The sequence below is a fragment of the Squalius cephalus genome, assembly GCF_949319135.1.
Source record: "Squalius cephalus genome assembly, chromosome: 25".
NCBI lineage: Eukaryota > Metazoa > Chordata > Actinopteri > Cypriniformes > Leuciscidae > Squalius > Squalius cephalus.
This window is the reverse complement of record NC_137146.1, coordinates 28,920,405-28,932,890: the sequence shown is the minus strand read 5'-3', so window position 1 is coordinate 28,932,890 and position 12,486 is coordinate 28,920,405. Positions and strand designations below refer to the sequence as shown.

The 12,486-nt window shown below is 37.9% G+C and overlaps 1 protein-coding gene across 3 annotated transcripts in view; it reads right to left on the bottom strand.

Moving 5' to 3' along the window:
• The window catches only part of cdk13 (cyclin dependent kinase 13), a 32,216-nt gene that overhangs the window by 7,460 nt on the left and 12,270 nt on the right, over nt 1-12,486 (bottom strand). For all 3 annotated transcript variants that reach the window (XM_079863159.1, XM_079863161.1, XM_079863160.1), the window contains exons 6-13: nt 12,085-12,255; nt 9,102-9,291; nt 5,831-5,887; nt 5,640-5,741; nt 4,694-4,771; nt 4,049-4,165; nt 2,837-2,968; nt 64-263 (exon numbers count right to left, since the gene is read on the bottom strand). In XM_079863159.1, the coding sequence (XP_079719285.1) occupies nt 64-263; nt 2,837-2,968; nt 4,049-4,165; nt 4,694-4,771; nt 5,640-5,741; nt 5,831-5,887; nt 9,102-9,291; nt 12,085-12,255 (1,047 nt within the window). The remainder of the gene's footprint in view (nt 1-63; nt 264-2,836; nt 2,969-4,048; nt 4,166-4,693; nt 4,772-5,639; nt 5,742-5,830; nt 5,888-9,101; nt 9,292-12,084; nt 12,256-12,486) is intronic.

Here is a 12,486-nt window from a genome sequence, read left to right as displayed (position 1 = left end):
GCCCAGTGTGCACCGGGTTAATCTGAGGCACGGCTTGTGTGTGTGTGTGAGCGGAGGCCTCACCCAGCAGGGCTGCAGTGTTGGCGGCGTTCGGGCCCTTGAGTCCTCCGGCGGCAGGGAAGCCCTGAGGAGTGTTACTGCGGCTGTCGTCCAGCCCGAGCTCCTTACGGGGAGCTTTAGGAGCCGTCAGGTCCTCCGGCATCTGCTTCTGCCGCCGCCGCTTCTTACTCCACAGCTCATGACAATCCTGCCAGAGAGGGAGACTAGACAGAGAACAAGCAGAGATCAGATCCGAGATCAGAAGCAGAGATCAGATCACGGCACAGAGAAGAAGCAGAGATCAGATCACGGCACAGAGAAGAAGCAGAGATCAGATCAGAAGCAGAGAAGACGACGTGAAGTGTTGTGTGAAAAATGAAGCAGAGGCTAAATCAAATTTACATGTATTTTCCAAACCATTATTCGAAATTATGAGTGAAATAAAAGACACAATTGAGTTAATTTCACAAAGAAATGTCAAGGACATATTTAACAAGAGAATTATATAGTGTAGGTTTAGTTTGTTTATTAAAGAGTTGTTTAAAAATGTTACTTAAAAAGAACAGTTACTGAAGAACTAATAGCTTGAGCACAGAATGCTCTTAGCACACTAATCAATGTGCGCCTATTATGCCGTTTTAAACTTTCCTAATTTTGTTTTATTTTCTCCCACAATAAGTTTACAAGCATCCGAGGTAAAAAAAAACACTTTAATTTTCTCATATCATCCATTGCTCTTTACTCACGGTGTCTGAAACAGTTTGATCAAAGATTCAGTCTATCTAAACCCCGCCTCTGAGAGCCTCCTCTGCTCTGATTGGTCAGACGGCTCAGTCTGTTGTGATTGTTCTACTCTGCTCTGATTGGTCAGACGGCTCAGTCTGTTGTGATTGGTCTACTCTGCTCTGATTGGTCAGACGGCTCAGTCTGTTGTGATTGGTTGACTGCTTACAGCACGTGTCAGAAACCAAACACTCATTATCATATCGAGTCTCAGCTCTTGATCACAGTGATACGAACAGTAACGATGGCGTGGGTTTTACCGTATCAATCTCAGAAAACAGCGTCTTCTCCACACGAACCAAACTCTTCCAGTCTCAGATAAACTAGTGTTTGAGGGCGGGGCTAAGATACGCTGCTCAGCCAATCAAGACCACAGGCTGGCATTATGCAAATGAGATATTAGGGGTGTGCCGGTTTCAGAATTGGTGATGACGGTTATGACGCGAGTCAAATGTGACGGTTCGTAACATAACCGTAGTTATATTGTTTATCTCCTATATTTGCTTTTTATTTATTAAATACATGCAATTGGTTGATGAAACATTTATTAAAATTAAGATACAATTTGTACAAAACGAAATTCGCTTTAAAGAAATGCTTTCTACAAAGCAAAACTTAATGAAGTGGTAAAAATCATGTCTGACGATTTACAAAACAAAACTTCATTAAGTGGTAAAAACAATGTCTCCCGATTGCAAATGTTCATTGCTAATGTTTATTATTGCAAATGTTTTTCATTTGTTTAATAAATCTCATAATGATGGCACATCACTATATCATAGCTTTTATTTCTATCTCAAATGATTGGCGGTCGGTCGCTTGGCAAATAATCAATACAGTTGGAAACGACGTAGACCATTAATAACACAGACTGTTAACAATTGTTTTTAATTAGTATTTAAACATTCTCTATGATAAAAAATGTTTGTAAAAAATATTTTAATAACACAGAGTTAGTTATATCCTGCCAGGGCCGTCGGTCTCACGGTTATATGCTAACCGTCACACCCCTATTAGATATAAACCTACGCAGGTTCAATCAGGAAGTGAGACCGAATTACTGACGACTCGTTTCAGTTCAGAATCACTTTCTTTTGCGAGACAAACGCAGGATCTGAAATCACATACTGAGTAGGAACTACATCCGAGTTTAAATTTACTTCACGACTGCTAAGAAAGTATGTTCTATAAAGTATGAATGAAATTCAGACGTCCTACATCCACCATGTTGTTATGGTCACGTGACCTACCAGCGTCAGTTGTGTCGCTTCACTGTCATTCACAAAATCCTCTCCCGTGGCCTCATGGGATAGTAAAGTGTCCATCGTATGCACACTTCAGAATCTCGTCAGAAGTAGAAGGCCATCAGGGCACTTTTCTCCTAACGTTTTTCGAATGCTATGTATTCGGAGATGCTATTCTTTTGACTTACTATTTTCACATGCTATATAGTAGGGAAGTATTCGATTTCGGACGCACTCGAACTATTTATCAGCACTTTATAGACCTTTTACATTCACAAACAGCCGCATTACACACCGGATGAAAGGAAATATGTGACCCTGGACAACAAAACCAGTCACATGGGTCAAGTTTTTTAAATTGATATTTATACATCTGAAATATCTGAAAGAATATTTAATCTGGAATCTGAGGGAGCAAAAAAAAAAAATCGAAACATTGAGAAAATCTCCTTTAAAGTTGTCCATTTATGTTCATGATTGTGCTGCATTCACTCAGAAAAATAAATGTTTTATATATTTACGGTAGGAAATTTACAAAAAATCTTCACGAAACATGATCTTTACTTAATATCCTAATGATTTTTGGCATAAAAGAAAAATCTATAATTTGACCCATACAATGTATTGCCACAGATAAACCCGTGCAACTCGAGACTGGTTTTGGGATCCAGGGTCACATTTACGAAAAAGCACAATAGAGCACTTTAAAGCATAGCTGCAAATAAAAAACTACAGAATAAATAGCAAAAACAAAACAAAAGCCCTCATACTCAGGCGGAGGCATCTTGGCCGGGTCCACATCTTTGAGGAAGTCGCTGTTGAGCGCTTGTTCTGCAGTGCAGCGTTTGCTCGGGTCCAGCGCTAACATGTGGTCAAACAGATCCAGGGCCATCAGAGGAATACTGAAACATTCAAACCAACAGTCACTGCAAACATATACCTGAGGTTTACTGCTTTTCTCTCTACATGTCTAACGCTGCCTTCAAATTATGTCGCAATAATCACTTTCATGAATTATGCACACATAAAAGCCCCCACAATGGTGTTATTGCCACCGGGAATGTCTGCATTGCGGCAAATAGGAAGTTCATCAATTAAAGAATCATGGTAGAAGCAAATAAGTGTTATGAAGAAAAGCTGTAAAGCTTGCCACAAAATACTAATTTAGCTGGTTTGAGGCGACAGGCGCGTGTGACAGTTCCTTTGATTCTAGGCATGAGAGTAATAAAGCAGATAACGCATCGATTACACTAAAACTCATTTAATCGCATTAGCACTAAAAAGCGTCCTGTCTTTATCAGCAAATGGAAAAAGAGATTCTTCCATTTTCTTCTGACCAGAAATCACACGAGTTCTTGAAGACATCACAAGAGTCAAATAAAGCAAACGCATATCCATTTACAGTCAAACCAAAATGTATTCAGACACATTTCTCACATTATCAGTTTATTCGCTATAGTTTAGAAAATGGTGATAAAATATGAGCAGAACTCAGTTGATATTTGACTGGTTTTGTCCGTCCTTCTGTTAGACTGTCTCACACATGAGTTATGTTGAATATCTGTCAGCTGTTAAATTTAACTACACAATTAGATAATACCAGTTTAGCTCAACCAATCACCAAGCAATGCTTCATTGTGTTCAGTCTGTGTGTAAAAAGAGCATTAGCAATTAAAGAAGACACACTTCAGCAAAACATGATCAGCTCAAAGTGTCCCAATCATTTCTGGTCCCACATTTGTATAAATGTCACTGGTAGTCGCTGTATGAAGAATTATTGGGTATAATATGTCACAGTTTACTTTATTTTGCTCTCCTCACTTACATAAATGAACTATAGTGTCCTGATCACACTAGTGAAACATATCAAAAATGATATCTGGTGTCTGAATCATTTGTGGTTTGACTGAACATGCTATAATCCTTCACCCATTGTAGTCCTGAGCTAACAGACTGAACTGGTTTCATTTCTGATTACTCACAAGGCGAACTCTTCCCTTAGCCTTCGCCGGTACTGTTTCTTTGGTTTCATGGTGTTGAAGTAGGGCAGCTTGATGACGTCTGGCCACACGGCAGGGCAAGGGCTTCCACAGATACGACTGGATTGGACACAGGCATAAATGTCAGCGAATCTCAACCCGTTTATACTGGATCTCCAACAAAACTAGTGTTGTCAAAAGTACTGACTTCGATACTAAGTCGATACTGAAACTTTAAAATGTGACTCTTTGAGCGGGATCATAAACACCTCTGATTGGCCGTTGTGTTCACGAGCTCATCGGATATGTCTGTGATTGGCTACACTGATCAGCGCTTCAAAAACATGTAAATATCCATCAATGACGCTCTTCAGCGAGCGCTTACACACACACACGAGCGTTTGAAAGCAGGAGTCTATCAGCGGATCGGTCCTGCTTGTGCTTTCAAACGATCTCGTGCGCTGATCAGTGTAGCCAATCACAGACATATCCGATGAGCTCGTGAACACAACGGCCAATCAGAGGTGTTTATGATTCCGCTCAAAGCGTCACATTTTTTAAATTTCAGTATCGACTTGGTACCGAAGTCAGTACTTTTGACAACACTAAAACAAACAGGGACGTTTTTTACATGTTGACTGTTGTTACCTTATGAGCTCTAGCTGTGCTAGCTCCTGATTGGCCTGAAAGATGGGCTTCTTTGTGAAAAGCTCTCCCAGAATGCACCTGTGTGACATGAAAGGTTTAAGGTGAATATTTGCTGTGATTATACGATTAACAGCAGGGCTGCATGATATTGGGGGGAAAAAACATCTAAATTGGGAAAGGTACTTTTTTCTGTTCTACAGTTTATTAGTTAGCTACAAAAAAACACTAGAGAGGAGCTTATTGACTTAATTATATATGTACTTTGAATATATTGGCCATTATATATGAACGTTTGAAAATACTGGTCATGAAATTTCATCATTATGAAAACTACCTTATGTGCAACTGAGATATATACAGTCATTTAAGTTTATGTTTGAGTGTAATTATTATATCTTAAAATAAATAGCAGTTGAATATAATAGTTTGGGCTCTGTTATTAATTGTAACCTCTAATATTATAGTAATGTGCCAAATGAGAGGGTTCCTGTAGTGTCAAATAAAAATATATGTAGATTCTGAATTATCGGCTATCGGTGGATATTAATCGGCTATCAGAATCGGCAGATATCATTCTGAATAATCTGTTATTGTATTGACAGATATTATGAATATTGGCCATCGGTAGATATTAATCGGCTATCAGTATCAACAGATATGATTCTGAATAATTGGCTATTGGTAGAAAAAAACAGATACTGTTAATTGTGTTAAATATTTTTAACGCTTTAAACTTAAAAAAATTCTGCGGTGGGAAAGTGATGAAACCAGTGTTGCTGAACACTGTGTAACACCGACTATCGTAGCAAGCCTAACAGAGCCCAAACTATTATATTCAACTGCTATTTATTTTAAGATATCATAATTACACTATTGTAGATAGATAGATATACATATATAATGCAGCTTAAATTGCTAGCACGGCATGTTTGAAGTGCAGGCTCACCCGCAGCTCCACACGTCGATGGCGGGCGTATAGCGCTCTTCTCCCAGCAGCAGCTCGGGGGGGCGGTACCACAGAGTGATCACCTTATTGGTGTAGGGGCGACTGGAGAACGACAAAACCAGTCAGAGTCAGCTCTACTCAGTTTACACAGCTCAGAACCACATGCTGAATCAGGTCCGGGCCATACGTACCTCTCCTCAGAGTTATACAGGCGAGCCAATCCGAAATCTGCCAGCTTGATCTGACCCCTGCGGGACGGCACAAACGCACACTCATCAGATGATATGATATGAAGTTACAGTGAAAGTTTGTTCACAATGATTTGTCTGAGGGTGACAATCCATATCTGAGGGTGTTGATACCATATTTGAGTCCTTATCAGGCCGATACCGATATATCGTACATCCCTAAATAAAACTAATATATATATATAGTACCAGTCAAAAGTTTGGAAACACTACTATTTTTAATGCTTTTGAAAGAAGTCTCTTATGCTCATCAAGCCTGCAGTTAAAAACAAAAAAAAACAAAAAAAACAGTAATATTATGAAATATTATTACAATTTAAAATAATGGTTCTCTTTTTTAATATACTTTAAAATGTAATTTATTTTTGTGATGCAAAGCTGAATTTTCATCAGCAAGTACTCCAGTCTTTGGTGTCTTATGATCCTTCAGAAATCATTCTAATATGATGATTTTATACTCAGTTATTATCAATGATGGAAACAGTTGTGCTGTTTAATATATTTTTTGGGAATACTTTTTTCAGGATTCATTGATGAGTAAAACGTTAACAGCATTTATTCATAATAACAGCATTTATTCATAATAAAAACATTTCTAACAATATAAATCGTTACCATCACCTTTTATCAATTTAACGCATCCTTGTTGAATTAAAGTACTAATTTCTTAAAAAAAAAATAGTTATTGTTCCCAAACTTTTGAACGGTAGTGTATATTGTTACAAAAGATTTCTATTCTAAATAAATACAGTTCTTTTTAACTTTTTATTCATCAAATAATCCTGAAAAAAGTATCTCAGGTTATAAAAAAAATATTAAGCAGCACAACTGTTTCCAACATTGATCATAAATCATCATATTAGAATGATTTCTGAAGGATCATAAGACACCAAAGACTGGAGTACTTGCTGATGAAAATTCAGCTTTGCATCACAAAAATAAATTACATTTTAAAGTATATTAAAAAAGAGAACCATTATTTTAAATTGTAATAATATTTCATAATATTACTGTTTTTTTTTGTTTTGTTTTTTTGTTTTTAACTGCAGGCTTGATGAGCATAAGAGACTTCTTTCAAAAGCATTAAAAATAGTAATGTTTCCAAACTTTTGACTGGTACTGTATATATATATAATAAGTGGCTCATTTACTCTTCTGTGTCATAATGTCCTTTGTATGTTGACTTTGGTTTGCTTGAAAGGTCAAAGTTGGTTTGGGAAACTCAGGTTTAAGCTGAAATTGTTGTGAAATGCTCTCAGACCCTGACGGCATCAATCAGACGTTATATTAGATATAATATGAAGATAAAATTAAAGTCGTGTTCTGTTTTCACAGATTCACGTTTTTGAAGTTTACACGGAGATGATTTCGTTCTCAAAAATTTCAAAACTTGCACCTTGGAATCTATTTCAAAGTTTGCGTTCTCGAGCACCAAACACTGTTGTCGTGCGAATGAACGGCCAGAACGCATTAAGTTTAAACGGTGTCGTGTTAGCGGCCAATAAGTTAATAACTAATGATCTTTGCAACAGAAGTGAATCAATCAAAAACTAACTTTAGCTGGACAATAACTTTATTCTAGAGCTGCTGTAAAGCCAAACAATCTGTGTTACTGTAATTTCCTATTATCACTGTAAAGCCACTTTGTTGTTGAAAGCGCTGTATAAATGAAGGAGACTTGACAATAGCGGTTTACATGGACACTTATAATCAGATTGACGGCTCAATCGGACTAAAAACCTTCATGTAAACGCCTTAATTGATCCGACTGAGCTCGATCCCAATGAAATTTTGATCGGATTGAAAGGGCTGGTTTATTCCTTTAGTAATCTGATCGAGAGTAAACACTTGATCGGATTGAAAACCGAAACTGAAAGGATTGCGATAGTGTAATGACGTTAAATAGCGTAATGACGTGTGATGCGCTGAACGAGCTGTTCTTCCTGTTGAATAAAGAGTCATATTAATGAGTGTCCCGTCATTCTAAAGTAGGGATGGCGAAAACTAAACATTTTCTTGACCGACCACCGAGCCTCATTAGCCGGTTGAAACCGGTTAACCGATTAGTTTAAAATATGCTACGCTATTTGAAATAACAGCCATTTCGAGCCGCGCCTGCAATTTCGCAACTCTGTCGCGTCGCATCTTTCTGCCGCTCTACTTCCCGCTCACACACACACACACACACAGACTCACGTCACTTTTTTTAAATCCCCTACAGCGCGAAACATGAGTCCCGCAAACGCGGCGCAGAGGAGCTTGTAAGTAATCGGAGGACAAATGGCTCCTTAGTTTCGAAATGGTTTGGATACAAGGTGATCGCGTTGAAAATAAAGATGTTTGTCTAGCGTTAGAAGCTCATTTGAAACATTGCCGCGGCTCATTTAAGAAAATGACAGCTCCGAAGAGACGTGTTTTAGCCTGTAGCCTTTACTTTTCGCAAACCTTGTGAGCGCGCGAACCCAAACGCTGTGACCCTGCGCCAAATGTTTTTATTGGTTTATTAAGTACAAACAGGTGAGTTATGAAAAATTGACTGTGAGGGATTTGTTCACTTCACACAAAAAGATCTTGGAATGAGATGGCTAACTGTAGTAGCGTTTAGTCCACTGTCTATAATAGCCTAATTTAGAGATCACTTTTTTTTTTTCTTTTTTTAACCGACTACCGACAACTTTGATCGGTTAGCGTTGATACGGTCAACCATCGGTCAAATGGTCATCGGTTAACATCCCTATTCTAAAGTTCTCATTTCACTCGCGCGTCTGTGAAGTGGAGCAGGACAACATCCCACCAGTGCTTGTTTTGGATTCTCATCCACACACGACTGTTTACTGCGTGATATATAAGCAGCGACAAAACGGTTATTATGCTCACTGTCTCCAAATCATGACCAGAGACGGATTAATATTACGTCTGCTGTTTAAAACAAATAAAGAACCAATAGAGGAGAGTAGTTATGCGCGTGTATTTGTGCAGTGTGCGCATGTCAGAAAAATCTATTCCGATTTGAAACTTGTGACATATAAACACGCACATCAACCCGGTTACTTTATTTATCGTTCATGTAAACACCGTGTTCAGATTCATCAATCGTACTGATTTTATTCCGATTGAACCAAAAGGTGTCCATACAAACGTAGCTGATGATTTGGACTAATTTCCTCATTCACATGTGAGGGTGTCTGAAACACTGAATCTCTTCTGCACTGACTTGTTATTGAGCAGGATGTTGGAGCACTTGATGTCCCGGTGCAGGAAGTTCTTCTTGTGGCAGTAATCCAGTCCCTCCAGAAGCTGCCTCATGAAAGACTTGATGTGGCTCTCGTTGAAGTGCACGAGGCCCGACTCCAGGAGACCCATCAGGTCGTGGTCCATGTACTCGAACACCAGGTAAAACGCCCCTGTGAGACGAACACATTCATTACACACAGGGTTTGAAATTAACACCCAATATATATAATATTATATGGACAAAACATCTTTGAAAGAGAACATTGTTGTTTGTTAATGAGAAATAGTTTCCATTTGTCACCCTCAAGTGTGTAATTATTCATCAAATTCCACAAACACTTCACACCCTCTGAATTCAGAGCATTTTTAACAGAATATAACACCAATTAACACAAATAACACCAAATTTTTTGACAGACAGACAGACAGATAGATAGACAGATAGACAGATAGATAGATAGATAGATAGATAGATAGATAGATAGATAGATAGATAGATAGATAGATAGATAGAATAAGAAAACAATATATGAAATAAATTTTTTATAATATATATTTATTTGTATAATATATGTGTTTACTTCCCTTTTTTTTCTTTTTGGCTAGTAGACGATCTGAATGGCCGGTAACTTAGTTTAGTAGTAGGGCTGCACAATATATATCGAAATTATCGAAATATCGCAAATGCATATATCAGGATATACATATCGCAACCGCTTGCAATAACTGCGGTCATGAACAAAAGACGAAGAGAAAATCACTCGCTGCTCTCGGCTGAATAACTTTTGTAGCTTTAATAAGAATCAGAATATATTTAATTCATACAGTGAAAATTAAGCAGTGTTTTATTTTTACATTTGATTATTCAATTTGTGTTGTTAAATAACCCTGATGTAGGATAACCTGAACCCCGAGGTTTACACTGATGTTAAAATAACACTTCTTATGAGTAAAACACTGATGTTCACTGTCAGAGGTTTAGGGATGTTTTCTGAAACACGTATGTAGGTTATATAATTTTTAGAGCCCGACCGATATATCGGCAGGCCGATATTATCGGCCGATATTAGGCATTTTCAAAACTATCGGTATCGGCATTTATAACGGCCGATAAATTAATATTTCAAAAATAAAATAAAAACGGACGAAACACCCTTCAACCATGTTATGAGTGTTGGCGTTGTATAGTTTGTCCACCAGAGGGCACTCTACACCGTCCCTGTTGGCAACACTCGTGTATAAGGCGCCACACATTCTGCAACCTGCTGATCCAGCCAGAGTCGGGCAGAGAGAACCGCGAGTGAGATCATCGGTGAAGTGTGTTCATGGTGAGTTGGTCACGACTCACGAGACATACATTGCTTGAATAACAATTAAAAGAACATCCCTATCAGTTCTCTTAACTCAAATAAGGATGACAAAATCCGTGACTCATGTCCAGGTTTGCTGCGGTTAAATAAGCCGAGAGTGAAGCGGAACAACGCGACGTAGGCTATATTCACATAAAATGTTAACACTGCAGTTCACAAAAGTTCATAATGTGCATGTGCTTTAATGCTTTGTCGGTTAAACATTTAATTTTAAATGCTGATGCGCTGTTCTAACGTGTGCGTTTCTCAGCGCGTACATGTGAAGCTCACATGCACTAAAAGCCTTTCTACCAGCGCCTGGATACTGGACTAAGTTATCTTTCGATTATTATTGTGCTAATACTGTTAAATACACACAAGATTTATATAAACAAAGTCGGTTGTCTAAAGTGAAGGCAAAATTGAGAGAAAATCTGCTTGTCAATCAAATGCGTGTACATTAGACGTGTCGTGCTCAGCTCTTAAAGAGACAGTAGCAATTGTAAACACATTGCCGCTTGTCCTTAAAGGGATAGTTCACCCAATAATAAAAATGATCTCATTATTTACAGGCACTCTAATGTTGTTCCAACTGTATTAATTTCCTTCTAATATTTTTCTAATATTAATAGTTTGAAGAATGTGGGTAACCAAACAGTAGCTGGTCCCCATTGACTTCCAAAGGAGAAAAATATACTATGGAAGTCACTGGGGTACATCAACTGTTTGGTTACCCACATTCATCCAAATAACTTATTTTCAACAGAAGAAAAAAACAACTTGAGAGAGTAAATTATGACAATTTGAATTTGTTGTCAATTTGAATGTGAAATTGTTGTTTTTGTTCAAAGGACTAAACGTTTAGTCTTAAAAACAAATCTTAAGTTTGTATTTTTATACATTTTATTTATCAGAACTTTAATATATTTTGATGTTCCTCTGTTCTGTTGTGACAATAAAAGAAACAAGTTTCTTTTTAAAATGCATTATCATATTATTTTAGTTAAAACTCATAAATAACTACAAATAACTAATGTTAGGGAAATTTGTTAATGTTTTGTTGCGCGTTTCTGAAAAAAAATAAAAAATATCGTCCGATATATCGGAATATCGGATTTTAAAACCAACAAATATTTGTACCGGTATCGGCCTTCAAAATCCTTTATCGGTCGGGCTCTAGTACCCATCAAAAGTTTGTACACACCAATTGTAAAGTGTGTCCAAACTTACTGTACTATAATACACATAAATAATATTGCTACTGTATTATAATATACACATAAATAATATCGGCCGATATATCGGTATCTGGCTTTTTTTTATCAGTATCGGCATCGGCGCCCAAAAATCCATATCGGTCGGGCTCTAATAATTTTAAATATATTTTAAAGATAATTTAAGTTTATTTTACACACTTTAAGCATTATCGTATCGCATTTCGAATATCGCATTATTTAATGAGTTATAGCATTTTTCTTCAATATCGCACAGCCCTATTTAGTCTCCAAATTGGCCGTGAGTGAAAAGGTTAATTTCAAGCCCTGATTACGGCATCAGTAAGAGGAGAACCTCTGAGAGCCAGCGATCAAAGACGGGTCAGTTCCAGCGCCATACCTTTGTCGTTCTTGAAGTCTAAGGCGTCTTCTTTGTCGGTGACGATCTCCTTCATGTTGATGATGCTCTTGTGGTTGAGCTGCCGCAGGATCTTGATCTCCCGGATGGCTGTGATGGGGAAACCCTCCTTCTCGTTGTCCAGGCGCACCTTCTTCAGGGCCACCAACTCCGCTGAACACCACCAGAGGGAAGGATTAGCCACATGACGTGATTAACGGACTCTGACTGCGTTAGCATACACATCTTTTAAGGTCACAGTGAACTTGAGCACAGAGAGCGAAGACTACAGATCTGTTTCCCTGGCATGTTTTGACTAGGGCTACACAATACTGGAAAACACTGACATTGCGATATTTTCTGCAATATATATTGTGATATAAAAAAAAAAATGCATGAGTTTTC